A 19,359-nucleotide genomic window follows, 5' to 3' on the forward strand; every position below is an offset into this window, starting at 1 on the left:
AAAACAAACGTCTTAAAATATAAACTTAATAAATAGATAAAACAAACAAAATTGATACATGGAAAATAGAAAATACGGCCCGAAGAATGGTAAATGCTCATATTTAATAGGATGTTCTAAAAACTTTGATTTGTTTAGATGATTATATTATGTAAGGCGATGACTTCTATAAATACAGAGGAAGCTGTTAGTACTTATTGAATTCCATACTGTGCCTTTAACTACATGTGTACGAGTGAGCACGAGTGAGTACGAGATGGCTAATTGTAATTCACTAGTACGAATAGGGTTGGAAATACAGAGTCCCAAAGCTGCCATTCAGTGTTCATTACACTGAAAAAAACAATGAGTAAAATTTAAGTTAATTTTAAGTTTTTGCACTCGTATTTTTTTAAAGTAAATTGCACAGGAATCAACAGAATCATTTTTATCAGTGTTGCTGAGTCTTTACTTGCCTGTGGTTATACCTTGCGTCTTGAATCTTGATGATGAAACAGATTTGGTCATCTGTCCTTACATGTCGATACGGTAGTTTCCACTCCCAATTCGTGCATCAGAGAACCAGAGTTGAGACAGAGTTTCTACAGCAGGAGGCATTCAGTAGTTTAGTTCTGTTAAAATGGGACTAAATTTGATGGAAGTTTGGATACCAGTTTTACTTCTAGTTTCCTCAGCTACAAGTAAGTTTGCCTTTTGTTATTGGTTGTTTAGTTAATCACACAAAGAATGAGAGGAATGTGCATGTGCTGTAAACATTTTTATTATTATTATTTCCTAGGCTACATTTGATTAATCTTTCACTTGTTTCAACTTGAGAGGCTGTACAATGGAACCTGAAAGAAGACATTTCTAAAGAGTAGGCTACAAACCATTTAAAGCATGTATATGAGATTATAATGATAGTCTTGTTTGTCTAGGCTCTAACATTTGCACTTCCAGAGGAGTGAGTAGCTGTAAAGAATGCCTGTCGATCCATCCAACTTGTGCCTGGTGCACTCAGGAGGTAATAAACTCAATTTCATCCACCACATGCACATAAACACACTCGCATAGACACACAAAAGTATGTAAAAGTATGTTGGCTCCGTACTACTGGCTGCTTGAAATGTCTCACTCTGGTTATCACAGGGCTGCCAACTCTCACGCATTGACACTTTTCACACGCTCTCACGCCACACATCCATTTTCTTCAGCAGAGAAAAAGATGACACAGACACCGACAGACAAGACAGAGCAGGTTACTTTTGATAGGAAACAAATTCCCAGCTCTCATATTCTATCAATTTTATCACAAAATTCAAACAATAAATACCTTTTTGGAGCTTGTAAATGTGATGTGACAGATCGCTGTATCGCCTCAGTCAAACCAGTCATCACTTAACCTACTCTTTACTAGTTATTAGGGCTGTCAAACGATTAATCGCGATTAATCGCATCCAAAATAAAAGTTTGTTTTTACATAATTTATGTCTGTGTACAGAGTATAATTATTTTCTATATATAAATACACACACATGCATGTATATATTTAAGAAAATGTGTTATTTATATATAAAATATTTATATATAATATAAATTATATATAATATAAATATAGATACACAGTATATACATGCAAATATTTCTTAAATATATACATGCATGTGTGTGTATTTATACATAGAAAATAATTATACACCGTACACACACATATATTATGTAAAAACAAACTTTTATTTTGGATGCGATTAATCGCGATTAATCGTTTGACAGCCCTTATATAAATTAATATCAGTAGTAATAGTAATAATTATTAAATAAACATGCATTAACAATAGGTATGTTGAAAGATACAGTTAACTTACTGAAATGTAAATGCCTCATACATAATATCGATCAATCAGTGTTTTTCAACCGCAGAAAGAGGTCAATAAAACAGCTGGAGAACCGCAGGAAAGCCATTTAACGACCATAGCACGTTATTTGGCTAGTCAAATGAGCTATAGAGACAAGTATTTCACTAAATATGTGCACTATATTACATATTTATTATATTTTTACTTGTATCATTAAAATATTATAACGTTGTTATTATAATAAAAACTGCATTATATTTTATTTGAGATGTTATTTTTAACCTTTAATAATACCAGCTGACAGGGCTCCATATGTTTACAGCATTAGGTGAGATTTTTTTTTCTTAAGAAAAATGAAGACTATCTACTGTACCTAATATTTATCCAAATGAATCGATATTGAATCAAGATCGGAATTAAATCACAAGAATTGAATTGAAATCGTGAATTTTGTGTCAAGCAGTAATAAAAACAGTAGCCTACCAATCATTGTACCATGTAAACATTGTAACATGTTGTCCCCCCCCCCCCTCCCCTCCCCTCCCCTCCCTTCCATAATTCTAACTACGGGCTAAACTCAGAAGTTGGCAGCCCTGGTCATCAGTATGTGTATGTGTGTGTCTGTTAGATCTTCGGAAAGGGAGGGTCAAGTTTGTCCCGGTGTGATCTCAAAGACAGTCTCATTCAGTCTGGTTGTGACGTGAAGTTTATTGAGTTTCCAGTTAGCAGCATGAGGATCCTAGAGGATGTCCCACTGAGTAACAAGGCAGGGGTTTCAGGCAGCGACATCACTCAGATCCAACCACAAAAAATCCACCTGACCCTCAGGCCAGGTATGCTACTTCAACAAAACAAACATAATATGTGTTTATTACAGATACATATTCCCTCAGTATGTTAACACATATTTCCCACTGCATAGTTTTTGGTAAATTTCCCACAGCTTGTCTTTTCTTTTCTTTTCTTTTCTTTTCTTTTCTTTTCTTTTCTTTTCTTTTCTTTTCTTTTCTTTTCTTTTCTTTTCTTTTCTTTTCTTTTCTTTTCTTTTCTTTTTTTTTCACATCCCCTTCACCTTCACCTTCACTTCACTCGTCTCGTCTTAAACCCTGATATTATGTTCTTGATCTTTGGTGTCCCAGAGGAAAAAAGCATGAATTTTGACATTATTGTTTTCTTATTGTTGTTTTTTTAAACGATGATAATGACAATAATAATAATATTAATAATAATACAAATTGTATGTTACTGTGACCAAATCAAAACCCACTAGCCCAATATTATATTTATCATCATATTTCAGTTTCAGATTTCAGGATCTGTTTATGAACAGATCATTTACGAGCAGAACAAATCATGATGTTAAAACCTGATATTTAAATATTAAGTATGTTTCATGAGCTAGTAAAAGGGTCTTATTGTCTCTCTGAGCCCAAACAGATCATGTTCTCAAAAAATCCATGTCCATTAGAAAAAGAAGTAAAAAAGATGAGTTTTGTCTTCAAATTCAGATAGTTGTAACTCCTTCTTCCCTTCGATTTCTTTAAGACGATTCAAAGCAATTCACCGTCAATGTGAAGCAAGTATCTGATTACCCAGTTGACCTGTACTACCTGATGGACATGACCAATACCATGAAGGACGACCTGCAGAAGCTTTATGCCCTTGGCAATAATCTGGCCAGTGGATTACATGGCGTCACCAGTAATCTACGCATGGGATTTGGAGCTTTTGTAGACAAAACGCTCTCACCTTATATGTACATGTACTCTGAAGAAGTCATCAAGAACCCTTGCCATAAGTAAGGTCAAATTCATCTCACATGGTCCTGTAGAAAAGCATATGACATTTTAAGTTGAGTGATTTCTGTCTCCCTGCTGTGTGTGGTGTAGGTCTATTGAACCCTGCCCACCGCAATTCGGCTATCGTAATGTGCTGTCTCTGACGGAGCAGGTAGAGCGGTTCACAGAGGAAGTGAAGAAACAGAAAGTGTCCAGAAACAGAGATGCCCCTGAGGGCGGATTTGATGCTATCATACAAGCAGTAGTATGCAAGGTAACAAAAAGCACACACAAAGAAAAACTGACAATATTCATCCTTCACACACTAAAAATAATTATGTTAAAATAAATCTGAGTAAAGCTGTTCTGTTTGTAATCCCAAATCTTAAAGATAATTAGCATTTTGAGCTACATTTTCTAAAATGTATTAGGAAAAAAGGATGTACAACATAAACCCTAGGATATGGGGGAACGGGCATATCCTGTGATTGGGTTTGGTCTAAATTAAACAACTCTATGATATCCTCATACTCTCTAATATTTTCTTAGTTTGTTGTCTCATCCATTTCATCCGTTCTCTTTACCTTTCTGTATGACCTCCTTTCTCTTTTTTCCAGGAAAAGATTGGATGGAGGCCTGATGCATCTCATTTGCTGATCTTCACAAGTGATGACAGAAGTCATTTGGCTTTGGATGCCAAGCTGGCTGGAATCGTCCAGCCCCATGATGGAGAGTGCTATATCAATGAGAAAAATGAATATGACAAGTCCACTATACTGGTCAGCCAACATATATTGGACAAATCTCTCTCTCTTTCTCTCGCTTTGTGTGTATGTGTGTGTGTATATATATGTATGTATGTGTGTGTGTGTGTGTGTGTGTGTGTGTAACCTTTCAAAAATAAGCTTTTTTATATAGAAATTAATACATTTGTCAGCAAGGATGTATCAAATTGATCAAAATTGACAGTAAAGACCTGTAGTCGAGGCAAAAGATATATTTTTCAAATTAATGCTATTCTTTTGAACTTTCTATTTATCGAAGAAACCTGAAACTAAGTATTGTGTTTTTTCACAAAATGATTAAGCAGCACAACTGTTTCAACTGCTAATAAGAATTTGTTTTTTATTGAGCTGCAAATCAGCATATTATAATGATTTCTATGGTGGCTGAGAGAGCTCAACGCGCTGCAACTGAAGAAAACACATGCAAATAGAAAAAAACACCCGAAAATTAAGAAAACATCTTCATTAGTTTCACAACACACGTGTGCTCCAAATACTCACAACACAACCAAATACAGAAGCGCGCTGCAAATAGCACAGACCACAACGGAAATATTTCGAGGGGACCCCAATAAGTGACGAACCCAGCTGCTTATAGCTCTTATAGCTTATAAGTCTACTTTTTTTTTGTGCAAAACATACAGAGATGATATGTTTATGACATATAACTTTGTATACAATATACAAAATGTATTAACAATATGTTCAATGTCTTCAGAATACAAATGAGAACAGAAGAGTTAACAATGAGCTGAAAAAATAAGATAGAGAAAAAGACCATGAGGGTAAGATTTTTATACATCAGTTACATTGTACACATTTGTCATGTTATGTTTAAATAAATTTCATAAGAAATGTTAGGTAATGCAGGGTCCAAAGATGAGAAGGCAAGTTTTAAAGTTGAGACACTCACACACAGATATATAACCCATATTTTAAAAACTTTAAAAACATTTTTTTTTAAATATTTATTTGCAACAGTTATGTTAACAGCAATAATGAGAAGTTTCTGTCGTAAGAACAAGAACAGCTGATGGACACCGTGCTGCATTGTCACATCCCAGGTGAAAATAATGAGGAAATTACGTAATTACGAAATTACGCACTTTTGCTCCCTTCGCCAAGTGCGTTCCAAATGGTTACATAATGACACACATGTGCCCTGCTCACTACAAAGTCCCCACTTCAAGGGCTCTGCCCTTCGAAGGGAGTTAGGCATAGGGATGCTCACGAGCAATAAGCATGTCTCAGCCGGGTTTGTCACTTATTGGGTAACTCTGGAAACATTTCTGTTGTTGTCTGTGCTAAATGCAGCGCATTTCTGTATTTGGTTGTGTTGTGAGTATTTGGAGCACACATGTGTTGTGAAACTGTTGAAGATGTTTTCTTAATTTGTGGGTGTTTTTCTATTTGCATGTGTTTTCTTCAGTTGCAGCGCGTTGAGCTCTCTCAGCCACCATAGTATTTCAGAATTATAAAGGTAATAAAACTCATTGAGTTTTGCAAGCCGAAGAGGGTGGGTCGACCTTCATCATGTAGCCAATCAAATGAGCTTCTCACTGACTCTCGATTTACTCTTATCTGATTGGTTCAATAAACACGCCAGTCGCCAGAACACATCTTTAGCTCAGCATCGTTCTCGTGGCCGAAATGGTACTTTTTATGTACACACACTTGTTAAATAAATAAATGAGTAAGAGAGTAAGAGAATCGTTCCGCAACTGTACGGTTATTTCGGGAACTTTTTTGCCGCATGTACACAAGTCATTTAGGCATCTGCAACAGTTAATTTTTTTACTCAAAGTTTGGTTTTACGCGATGCAGTTCTTGACACTGTTGTTTTCGGTTGCAAATTGCTGTTCACAGGCCTGCAATGCTTTTGGCCATATTTGTGCGAAAAAAACATGCCAAAAGTGTAAGTGCGGAAAAATTAAAGTCAGAAGAATACAGATCCAATTTATTTTGCGTTTGCATGAAGCTGCAGTTTCACAATACATGAAATACACTTACGAATAACAGTAAAATGCTGCAAATATATTTTTCTTACACTTGAAAGGCGATTTACACCTTTACAAATCTTCTCTTGGGCATGCAAATTTAATTTATGCTTGCAATTTTATGTAGCCTACACTTTCACAAATCTTACCCTGTGCATGCGATTCTTTATGGCATCATATTACCTTCATACTGAATGATCATGTGACACTGATGACTGGAGTAATGATGCTGAAAATTCAGTATTGACATCACAAAAATAAATTACATTTTAAAATATATTAAAATAAAAAGTTATTTTAAATTATAATAATATTTCATAGTATTACTGTTTTTACTGTATTTAATAAATGCAACCTCAAAAACAAAAAGAAATCTTACTGACCTCAAACCTTTGAATGGTCATATTTGTGTAGTTAGACAGAGAGATGAGATGTGTAGATAGATAGATAGATAGATAGATAGACGGACAGACGGACAGACGGATAGATAGATAGATAGATAGATAGATAGATAGATAGATAGATAGATAGATAGATAGATAGATAGATAGATAGATAGGTATATATATATATATATATATATATATATATATATATATATATATATATATAAATTTTTTATTTTTTTATTTTTTTTATGTGTATTTGAAGGACTATCCCTCACTTGGCATGATCACGGACAAGATATCTGAGAATAATATCAACCTCATCTTTGCTGTAACCAGCCTTATGGTGCCACTATATCGTGTGAGTTTCTATATTTTTGTCAAACACATACTTACAACACGTTTGTGCATAATATTTACACACATTAATGGGATGTTTTCATGTTTCCTGCATTGTTACAGAATTACAGCGAGCTGATTCCTGGCTCTGCAGTTGGAACGCTCGATAAAGACTCTGGAAATGTTGTGCAACTCATTCTGGATGCATATGCAGTAAGTCACTTTGGCAGGAAATTGTTGGTTATGAGAACTTCGTGTTCTGTTTTGCTTTGAACTATTATGTGTTCTCTGATATCTTTAAGTGTGTTCCTAAAAATTAACCAGATATTAGCATTGCAAATACATACAGCATCCAGAGTCAGCGTTCTCCGATTATATTACAAAAATACAATGTATATGTGCATAAAGTATACATACTTTCGTTTAAATTATAGAAGGTGGTATGCCTCTCAGAACAGTCTTATATTTTACCATTCCAAGCCAGCAGGGCGTAAGCTAAAATAGAGGGAGAAGTCAGAGAGGTTGACCTCTGATCTATGTGCCATTTGTCTTTGTAGAAGATCAGGTCTAAGGTTGAGCTGGAGTTGTTGGGTGTGCCGGATGAGTTATCTCTGTTCATCAACGCAACATGCCTGGGTGGAGAGGTCATTGCAGGTGTCCGGTCCTGCGACGGACTCAAAATCGGAGATATGGTCAGCATCTGATGTACTGATGTTAGAAATTTAGCAACTATATAGTTTGTGTACCCGTCAGTATACATTAAAATAACTCTGTGAGGTTCATTTAAACACTGTTTATTTTGTAAACAAGCAATGTAGTCAAACCAAAAATGATTCAGACACCATATATAATTTTTTTGAATTTTGTGTGGGTGCTGGACACTATAGTTCATTTATGTAAGTGAGGATAGCGAAACAAAGTTAACTGTGACATATTATCCCCAAAAATTCTTCATACAGTGGACTACCAGTAAAATATATACAAAATTGGGACCAAAAATTATTTGGACACTTTGACCTGACCATGTTTTGCTTAAGTGTTTTTTCTTTAATTGCTAATGCGACCTTTTTACACCACAGACTGAACAAAATTAAGCATTGCTTGGTAATTGGTTGACCTAAATTGGTATTGGCCAAAACCAGTGAAATATCAACTGATTTGATAACTCTGAGTTCTTGTCATATTTTATTACCATTTCCTAAACTATAGAGAAAAAAATGTGATAATGTGAGAAATGTTGAGGGTGTCTGAATAAATTTTGGTTTGACTGTATTTACATTTGACAGATGCTTTTATCAGAAGCAACTGACATTGCAAGCCATATGTTTTTTCAGTTCATGCATTCTCTGGGAATCGGACTCATCACCTCAGCATTGCTAGTGCCATGCTCTACAGTTTCTTATCTTATTTTCCCATAGGTTTCATTTAACATTGAAGCGAAACTTCACGGCTGTCCCAAAGAAAAGAGTCGGACCTTCATCGTGAAGCCAATGGGCTTTAAAGACAGCCTTCAGGTCACTGTGGACTTTGCTTGTGAATGTAGCTGTCAGCAGTCCTCAATGCCCGCCAGCCCGTCCTGTCACCACGGCAATGGAACCCTGGAGTGCGGCGTGTGCCTGTGCGATCCGGGCCGATTGGGCCCTCGATGCGAGTGCTCCGAGGGCGAATATAAACCCAGCCAACAAGGCAGCTGCAGCCCCAACCCAGAAACCCCACCCTGTAGCGGACGCGGAGACTGTGTGTGCGGCCAGTGTGCCTGTCACTCGAGTGAATTTGGGAAGGTTTGGGGGCTGTACTGTGAATGTGACGACTTCAGCTGCCTCCGTTCCAAAGGACTGATGTGCTCAGGTAAGGTTGGATACAGTGGTCTTAAAAGAACAAATAAAGCATTGCATGTTTGTAAAGGATCACTCACAGCTTTTTGTTCTTGCCTCATCGCGAAGACAGTGTTTCACCATATTAGGCCATTTGATCCACGTTTAGAACCAAACAGCGACTCATTGTGACTCAGATATGCTGGATTTATTAGATGTTATGGGAGGATGATCTTCAATGTTGCATGTCTGTGCACATCCAGCTTGGAGTGCCAGCAGCCTGAAGCCTGCCACATGATTTATGATGCTCACGTCATATTGTCTATTCAGCTAAACATTGAGTTAAATGCATGAAAGAATGTATTGGTTGGAAAAGTGAGACTTTCAGTAGCATGTGCAATGGGTATTGTTAGTTAAATGCCTTGTGAAAATAGTTTGATTAGGCAATAGCTCAAAATCTGAGCTGATGTGTGTGTGGATATGTGTTGAACTATATGAAGAATTAGAGTCGACAAGTATAGCCTCTGGGTATAAATAACTGAAAGCATTGGGACGTAGACACACGTACGCACACACACACACACACACACACACACACATGTTGGGTTTCATGTTTTATATGGACTTTCCCTTGACACAATGATTTTTATACTGTACAAGCTGTATATCCTATACCTTAACCTGATCCCTAAACACAACCCTTCACAGAAAACATTCTGCATTGTTACATTTTCAAAAAACATCACTTAGTATGATTTATAAGCTGTTTTCCTCATGTAGACCAAAAAATGTCCCCACAAGGACAAAGATTTATGGTATGTCTCAACAACTTGAGGTTTGCCAGAACCACACACAATGAACAAAACAGTGTACAGACTAGTGGTCATTCGCATAAACTGCTTAGACTAGTCTTACAAGTTAGTCATCTATTTTTTAAAGACCGGTCATAACTTTTAGAAACTTCATAAGTTTCTGAAACGGGTAGATTGGTCTAAATTGAATCTGAAAAGTAAGACTGGTTACTCCTTGGCTAACTGCTAGTTGGTAAGGCTAGTTCTTAAGACTCAGGTGATTTATGCAACTGCTTTTCTTATGAATTATGTCTGTTGCAATGAATATGTTGAATTGGGAAATGTTGATGTTTTAGTTTAATGCTTTGTTGCTTCAATAACAAACACTATGTCGGTATTACGTAACACCATGTTGTATTTCAGGATTTACACACATACTGTGGTTTAATTTAGAATATACAGTATATTTACATGCACTACTGTTCAAAAGTTTGGGGTCAAGATTTTTATTTTCAGTATGGCATGAAGTTGATTAAAATGCGGCATGGAATGGAATGGATCATAAATTGTGATGTGAATTAACAGTGAAAACGTTTATAATCTTACAAAAAATATTTATTTCAAATACTGTTCTTTTGAACTTTCTATTCATCAAAGGATCCTGAAAAATCTGTCACAGTTTCCATAAAGATGATTAAGCAGCTCAACGGCTGCCGACGTTGATAACAAAAAGACAATTTTTGAGCAGCAAATCAGCATAATGATTTCTGAAGGATCATGTGACATTGAAGACTGATGTAATGATGCTGAAAATTCAGCTTTGCCATCACAGATTTTTTAAAAAATATATTAGAATAGAAAATAGTAATAGTAAATTATAATAATATTTCTGTTTTTACTGTATTTTTGGGCAAATAAATGCACCCTCGGTGAGCATATGAGACTTATGGTCACACTTACAAGTCAGACAATAAGTCACACTTTAGATTAGGGTCCAAATCTCACTATTAACTATATGAACTTCGACTTTTGCCTCAATAAACTCCTAATTACTGCTTAATTAATAATAATAATAATATTAATAGTAATTAATAGTAAGGTAGTTGTTAAGTTTAGGTATTGGGTAGGATTAAGGGATGTAGAATATTGTTATGCAGAATAAGGCATTAATATGTACTTTTTTAAGTACTAATAAACAGCCATCTCAGTATCTCAGTAATATGCATGCTTAATAAGCAACTAGTTAATATTCAGAATTGGACCCTAAACTAAAGTGTTCCAAAAATATTTCTCCTTTTTGAATAGTAGTTTATGTTTAAGCATCTTCATGGTCCGCATGAGGAAAACAGCTTATAAATTATACTAAGTGATGTTTTTTGGAAAATGTAACAATGCATGTGACGCTTAAATTGTAGCCACACAAAGTTATTAGTGGAATATATAATTATATGGACTATGTTAATGATACTTGTCTTTTTTGGGGGGAGTTTTGGATCTTTAGTCACTATGAACGGTCATTGTATATCAAGAGCTGCTTGTAGATTCTTCAAAATTTCTACTTTTATGTTCCATTGAGAAAATAATAGCTTCCATTCATTTACAGAATTTTCATTTTGGGTGAAAAAACCTTTTAAGGAAAAACCTCATGATTACCTTCAGCAATGACCTGAGATCACTTTCCTATAAAGTCATTAACAGCCATGTTTTTGTCTCCATTAGGTAATGGTGAGTGCAACTGCGGGTCCTGTCACTGTGGTCCGGGATGGTCCGGCGAGACCTGTGACTGTTCGACCCGCACAGACACCTGTATGGGGGGTGGAGGAATGCTCTGTAGTGGGCGTGGACACTGTGCGTGTGGGGTCTGTGAGTGCACTCAGCCAGGAGCTTATGGATCAACCTGTGAGAAGTGCCCCACCTGCCCAGATGCCTGCACCATCAAAAAGTGAGTGTGTGTCGGCGCGCTTTCCTATGAGGATGAAGTTCAGAACAAGGTTATTATAGGTTTACATTTTTAAATTAGTTTGTATTTTAATATCATTTTCAAATTTCCTATACATTTCTAGTTAGTTTTAGTTAGTTTTAATTTAGTTTTTATTTTGTGAACACATTTATATTTAGTTTTTATATATTTAGTTTCAGTTTTTGTAATTATTTACATTTACATTTACATTTATTCATTTAGCAGACGCTTTTATCCAAAGCGACTTACAAATGAGAACAATAGAAGCAGTTAAACTAGCAGTAGGACAACAAAATGCAAGTGCTATGACCCTTCTCAGTTTAATTCAACGCATTTTTTTTTTTTTTTTTTTTATAGAACAGAATAGAGTAGTAGAGAGAAAGTGTTAGTATTACTGGATCAAATTATAGTTATTATAGTTAAGCAGAGTTAACTTCCAGTAAAAGACATCTAATTTAGCAAAGTTTAATGTTTGCAGTTTACTTTTGTGCAAACCTCTTAATAATAAAAATAAAATAATTGTTTGAGATTGAACAAAGAACCAAACAAATGCAACTTAAAAGTATAAAAGTAAAAATTATTCATTCATACTCATTCATATTAAAGATTAAATCTGGTTTAACGTGGTGTATAAGAAAAATATGCGTATGATAACTATGATTATTCTTTTATGGTTATTTCTATAATTAATCCTTTCAAATATTATTCTTGTACTGATCCATTTAGTATTGTATATTTTAATATCATATACTCACAGTTATACTCATATTCATGACATTTAGTTTACTTATACACTGACAAATGTATGTCTATGTGTGGGCTAGACATGCTATTTGTTTTTTCTGTTTTCTCATCAGTGTGGTCTTCTGTCTAATATGTGTGGTATCTTGTTGATAATTAAGTTTCACATTAGATGGTTATCTTACCTGGAATAAAGGTAGGCTAACAGCTGTTTTTTGCATACGGTCATGATGGAAATAGGTCTACTTATTTGGCCATTTCGGCTTCTTAAGGCTGCAAAAGAGCCGCAACGGTCATACATCTGTCTTGTTTACATTGAAAAATAAAGCAGCGCAGTCCAATGGAAAAACTTGATTTTCTGGTACAGGATGAGAGCTTATTAGTTGTATTTTTTTTCCTTTTCGTTTTTCATTTATGTTGGCATTTTTATTTTATTTCAGTTTACGAAAATGTTTTTTGACAAATAGTTTTAGTCTTAGTTTCAGTTTTCGTTTACGAAAATAACCTTTGTTCAGATATTAGAAGAATTGTAGAACATGATGAAACTACTTTGGAGTGATATCTCAACAAAAAATATATATATTGTGACTTATATTGGGTGAAAGTTTAGAATGTTTATGTAAAAATCAATAAACCGTGGTATATCTTTATTTAGGTAGCTTAATGTATGTGTGTGTGGACATTGAGTATGTTTAGGTGCTTTTTTTTCATTCTTTACTTAACTGTTTAAAGTGGATTTATGTGTGCATCTGCAGGGAGTGTGTGGAGTGCAAACACTATAAGAGAGGGGATCTATTTGAGAAGAACTGCAATCACGTCTGCAGAGATGAGATTGTGCCGGTGGATGAGCTGGGTAATCTCTACCTCCAACCAATCCACAATACATGCTTTCAGACCACAGTAGCCTATATAAATACACTAGCATTTTTTTTAAATGTTTTTGAAAGAAGTCTCTTATGCTCAACAAGTCTGCATTTATTTGATCAAAAATAGTGATTTTGTGAAACATTATTACAATTTAAAACAACTGTTTTCTATTTCACACAGACAAAGTGTAGACATCTAATCTATAGTATATAACTGCAGTATTTTGATTTCTGTTAATAATGCCATTATTTACCTCAGCTTCATTTGGCTATAGAGCTGGTAAGTCCCGCCCCCTCCGCTAACCCCGCTGGACTTCTAGGTTGAAAAATCGTCAATGGAAGTGAATGGGAGAAAATAATTATTTTCTGGTCCCGTTTGAATTGTGCCATGAATGTGAACATATGTTGTCTGTGAATTTTTAATATAATGTTTCGTGTAAAGAATGATACAATTTAGCTGGTAGAAGTTTGATACGGTTAGACTTTGTGTGAGAGCACTTTGTGGACTACAACTCTTCGCTGCTTTCGACGCGTTTGAAACGTCACCACCACTCGCACACGGACACTAGCTCACGGATCCCGCTAAACATGGCTGTGTCTTTGGTGCACTTCACCGCCTTCTTTCAGGGAGAGGACAAAATCGTTGAGGTTGACGAAAACCACGGGTAAGTCAACTTTATGGGGTGACGTCACATAGGCGACATGTAGTCTTTCTCGTTATGTCTTTTCCACAACTGCTAGCCAAAGAATCATACCATATACTGTCAAACTCGTAACATGAAAAATTATATAAAAAATTCACAGACAACATATGTTCACATTCATGGCACAATTCAAACGGGACCAGAAAATAATTATTTTCTCCCATTCACTTGCATTGGCGATTTTTCAACCTATGAGGTCCATTTGGGGTTTTACGGATGGGCGGGACTTACCAGCTCTATATGTGACTTAACCTAGTTTTTCATGCAGTATATTGTGTTCAGTTGTAGTTAATAATCATCTGTTCTCTCCAGTCTTTCACGAGAAGAACGCAGTGAACTGCAGCTACAAGGATGAGGATGACTGTGTTCAGAACTTCCAGTATTATGAGGATGCTAGTGGAAAATCCTTTCTCTATCTTGTTAAAGAACCAGGTGAGAGAAGAGAAGGGGCAGAAAGAGACATGTGACATGTAGCTGTCAAACCCTGCTCATGCTAATAAACTCTCTGTGTTTCTGTGAGAGACTGGTAAATACTGGCTGTACCTCTCCTACTGTCACAGATTCTCTCGCTGCGTCTGAAATTGAATACTGTGCTCCTGAGTGTTTTGTTTCTTTTATTAAATCTAAACTTCAGCAATTAGATCCTCATCCCCTATCTATTAATGTTTGACCACACTGACATAATAATATATCCTGAAGAGATCAGTTCAAATGGCAACTGAATATAAAGTATGATTTTTTTTCTTTTTCACAGATTGTCCGAATGGTCCTGACATCTTGGTGGTTGCTTTATCGGTTGCTGGTGCGGTCCTGCTGCTGGGTTTGGCTACACTTTTGGTGTGGAAGCTCCTGATCACCATTCACGACCGTCATGAATTTGCCAAGTTTGAGGAAGAGAAAGCCAAGGCTAAGTGGGAAGCGGTGAGAAGAGCATTCAGACTATTATGCAATACCATCCATATCCTGTTGGTATTGTGTTATCAAATGTTATCAGCATTTATCTTACACTTGTCTTTCTTCCTCTCAAAACTTCTAGCTCACAGTCTTGCCATGTTTAATCTCAGACAAAATAACACTGTCACTTAGGAAAAGGTTCTATATAGAACCTTAAAGTGTTCTGTCTGTTGCTTCATACAGTATATAGAACCTTTTAGGGGTCCCCATCATGGGATCATTTTATGGCTTTATCTTTAACAAATCAATTTTGTTTAAATTCCTTTTTACTTATTTTTATTAATTAAACAGCACATAAACACATTGTATAGAAAAAAACGTTAAATATGAAAGTAATGCAATCTTGTGACTTATAAAGAACCTTTTTGGTTTAAAGGGTCCTTTAAAACTGAGTTATGTCGGTGTCGATGGCCTCGTGGCCCCGTTACGCTCGGGCGGCCCGAGTTCGAGTCCCGGCTCGTGGACCTTTCCCGATCCCATCCCCCGTCTCTATCCCACCTCACTTCCTGTCAACTCTCTACTGTCCTGTCCCAATAAAAGGCAAAAAGCACCCAAAAAACAATATACATTTTTTTTTTTTTTTTTTTACTGAGTCAAGAACCCCCTAGGGTTTTATATAAACCCCATTGAACCTTTTATTCTAAGAGTTTAGAATCATAAGCGTGTAATATGATTTTGATGGTAACTCTACAATAAGGTCCCATTAATGCATTAACTAACAATGAGCAACACATTTGTAACCGTGTTTATCTTTTTTAACGTTAGTTAATACATTTTTTTTTAAAAACTCCCATTTAGTTCAGGTTAGCTCAGGTCCATTAAATATTAATAGATCCACTTTTGATTTTAAAGGGGTGGTATAATGCCCTTTTCACAAGATGTAAAATAAGTCTTTGATGTCCCCAGAGTGTGTATGTGAAGTTTTAGCTCAAAATGCCCCACAGATATTTTTATATAGCATGTTAAAATCGTCACTTTTTGAAGGTTAGCAAAAACGCACAGTTTTTATGTCTGTCCCTTTAAATGCAAATGAGCTGCTGCTCCCGGCACAGGGGGCGGAGCTTCAACAGCTTGTGTCCTTTTACCTCACACAGACATGCACTGAAAATTTCAAAACCTTTTAGCCTTTTATGTTCAAACCAGAGTCAGATGGAGAGAAGTGACAACATGTAGACAACATTTCTGAATGGTTAGTTGGTGAATTTATGTAGCTTATGTGTAGTTATCTTCTAGTCATTTATTAGCATATTCTGTCTTGATATTCTATAAACCGAGTTCCCGGGGGGTGGGTTTTATGTAAATTTTAGGGTTAATGATGTCACTAACCCGGGAGGAATGTCGTGTAGTCTCTACCAGCCGTTTGTCGTAGTCCTTAAAAAGCGATTTCTTTAAAAGAAAATATCTCCCTTTGCTTTGAACTTTGAGCGTTGTAACTTTGCAGATATTGTTTATGCTCAAACAGCAACATTATACTCTAACTGAAGTTAGAAAAGTGAAATCATAATCAACCACCCCTTTAATGACGTTTGAGTAAATGAATTTAACATTAAGATTAATAAATTATTTCATTGTTAGTTCATGTTAACAAATGTAAAGTGTTACAATTTTGATAACATTCAGGAAAGATAACGTCATTCATCACCAAGAATGGTGTCAAATTGAACAAAAAACAAAAAACAGATGTGCTTGTGGTTAATCTTGCAGTTATAAATTATAAATAACTATGAGTTCTGCAGCACTGGTCATTATGAAACTCTTTCCTGTCTTGAAGGCTAATAATCCACTCTACAAAGGAGCCACCACCACCTTCCAAAATGTGGCGTATCGTGGCAGTTAAGAAGGAGACCACATCTTCTTCTGTCAAGAACAACTACAGATCATCCCTACAACACGTCTCAGCCAAGAATACGCTTTAATCTTATATGAATGTGTATAGAACAGGATTCAGCATTCAGGAGTGACAATTATAGCTACAGTGTGCACATGGTCAGCGCAACCGCAATGAATAATTCAGTGGTCCAAAGTTTTTCCACTTATACCACAGTTACCTCCACGGTGTCATTTTGTTAATAAGAAATGTTGTTATATATTTTAAACAAACAGTTGTTATTTTATGATATTAATTACGCAGCATATGACAATGCTGTAATGCTGTTGTGGAATTGGTGTGACTTTAAGGGCATGTTTACAGAACAACAATTTACTAAAAACAGAAACGTTTTTCCTTTGTGTTTTTCGCATACAGACGACAATATTGTCAAAACGATCCCCGTTTACACCGATCCGCGAAAACGACTACAAATGCTGTATTATTCATGCCAGGCCAGTAGTTGGCGATGCCACTTTTTAAAGAAACGCTGAACATGTAATACACATGCGCATGACGTCAGTTTTCACAAATTCACGTTTTTGTAGTTTACATGGAAACGTTAACGGTATCTTTTTAAAAAAAAACCTGTTTTAAAAAGGTTGTCTTTTCAGGCCCCCAAAATGCTGTTGTTGTGTAAATGAACAGACAAAATGTTTTCTATTTTTAGTTGAAAATGTTGTTATGTAAATGTCCCCTAAAACTGTTCTGTTCTCACTCTGTATTCTTGCACTAAATACTGAGTTGCACTGCTGGTATTCATTTACTGTATTTTAACTCTTTCTCCACTAGGCAAAAAAGTTGCCTGCCAACGCCAGCATTTTTTTTTATCAATTTCACATTTATGATTTTGTCAAAGACTACGACTGGATCTGATTCAGAATGATGATCAAAACATAGATGGAGTAGATAGAGTCCATCAACACCACTAATGCTTGCACAGTCCATAGCTCGTCCTGGGTCAACATTTCATTCGGTAACGTTAGGCAGTTTTGATTTATATGCTGTTTAATGTTGATGATTGCGTTATTTTACATTTGCATATGATTACATATGTTACCGCTTGTTTATGCTTTTTCTACACATGTGTTTTGATCTGGAGATTCTCTTCTCTTTCAGAAGATGAGTCATAACGCCCCCTAGCCTATAACAGCCTGAAAATGGTGGGGGAAAGAGTTTTTAATCATGTATTCTCAAATTGTCATTTTATTTTTTAAAGATAATGCTTGTAACTTTTTCCAGTGTTAAAATACTTTCTTATACTTCCTTTATTATACAGAGACAAAAATATAATGTAATTTGCTGTATTAAATCATTCCTCTGTTTGTCTGAGCATTCCAAACATGTCAGTGACATTACTGTCTGTTTGCCCGACCAGTGGCAGACTGGGATTGTGTTTGTGGAAACCCGTCTGAAAAACGGTCATTATATTTGCAATTCCATTTGGTGGCGCTATTGGTAGAGGAATAACACAAGTCCGGTCTAGTGAAACATTTTTGCAGGTTTTGACACAAATCGAATGTTTACATTCTAAAAAACCCTTATTTTCAGAGAGAGAATCTTCTTTGACGAATGATTTCCACAATTGTCATCTTCTGGATATTAATTCCAGTATATTGCAAATTTTAAAATGCTCAGTATGTTTTTCTGTTAGTTTTTTCTTCTTCTGTTTGTCAGGTTAAGGTACAGCTTGCTTTAGTTTTAATGCATTTTAGGGTGAACATGATTTCACCAAGTACAACATATTCCTGGATCAGCATCTTTGTTGATCCTGGTACAACATTCCAACCAACCAATCAGGTTTGAGGAACTAGTTTATGTCAAGTTTAGGCTTACAACCAGGATTAGGTGCTTCTACATTATTGTTATTCATATGATATTCAATCTATCATTTCTCTCTTATTTTAGAAATAAGTTAGGGTTAGGTTTAGGGGTAGGGATAAGGTTAGGTAGGACCAAAAAAATATGTTGATCCAGGAGCATGTACTTGGCAAAATCACGAGTGTTACAGACACACCTCATCGGACAAATAATTTCAAATGACTCACATTGAAATACACTTGTGTAAGACACTGCTGTTTGGACATCAAAATTGCTTTAGACACAATGTTACTATTCACTTCCTCACTTCAATCAGCTTCACTTTATTTGTACTATTTTGTTGTATTTAAAAGTACTTTTCAAATGATGATTTATAATTTTTTGGTGATTATGCTCATTTATAATTCCTAATTATCTAAAATCTTACAGACCAAAAATAAATGTAATACCTCAAACAATCTAAATGTAATAATATCAGAATGTGCCACCTTCTATAAAACACAATGCATTTCAACAGCAGGAAATGTTTATCAGATTGTACTGGCAGATTTTACGATAAAATCAGTACGGAAATGTGAAAAGTCTGCAAATAGGAAGTGATCCTCCTCCAGATGGGAGTAACCGTGCATGAGGCAACAATAGCACACACTTGCTCTGTGGCTTGTACCAACAGGTGGTGAGAAAAGACATTTCAAAAATGAAACACAAATTACATCTTGTG

The 19,359-nt window shown here is 35.7% G+C and overlaps 1 protein-coding gene across 1 annotated transcript; it reads left to right on the forward strand.

Moving 5' to 3' along the window:
- The first annotated feature begins 223 nt into the window (after nucleotides 1-223).
- On the forward strand, nucleotides 224-17,294 carry itgb3a (integrin beta 3a). The gene is made up of 15 exons (XM_079874766.1): nucleotides 224-680; nucleotides 918-1,003; nucleotides 2,464-2,668; nucleotides 3,381-3,633; nucleotides 3,725-3,887; nucleotides 4,231-4,392; nucleotides 7,047-7,142; nucleotides 7,244-7,333; nucleotides 7,678-7,812; nucleotides 8,539-8,968; nucleotides 11,445-11,667; nucleotides 13,182-13,279; nucleotides 14,309-14,428; nucleotides 14,751-14,917; nucleotides 16,722-17,294. The coding sequence occupies exons 1-15, from the start codon at nucleotides 620-622 to the stop codon at nucleotides 16,785-16,787; spliced, it is 2,355 nt and encodes a 784-aa protein (XP_079730892.1). The 5' UTR covers nucleotides 224-619; the 3' UTR covers nucleotides 16,788-17,294.
- Nucleotides 17,295-19,359: the final 2,065 nt, after the last annotated feature.

This window comes from Squalius cephalus, assembly GCF_949319135.1.
Source record: "Squalius cephalus genome assembly, chromosome: 1".
Lineage (NCBI taxonomy): Eukaryota > Metazoa > Chordata > Actinopteri > Cypriniformes > Leuciscidae > Squalius > Squalius cephalus.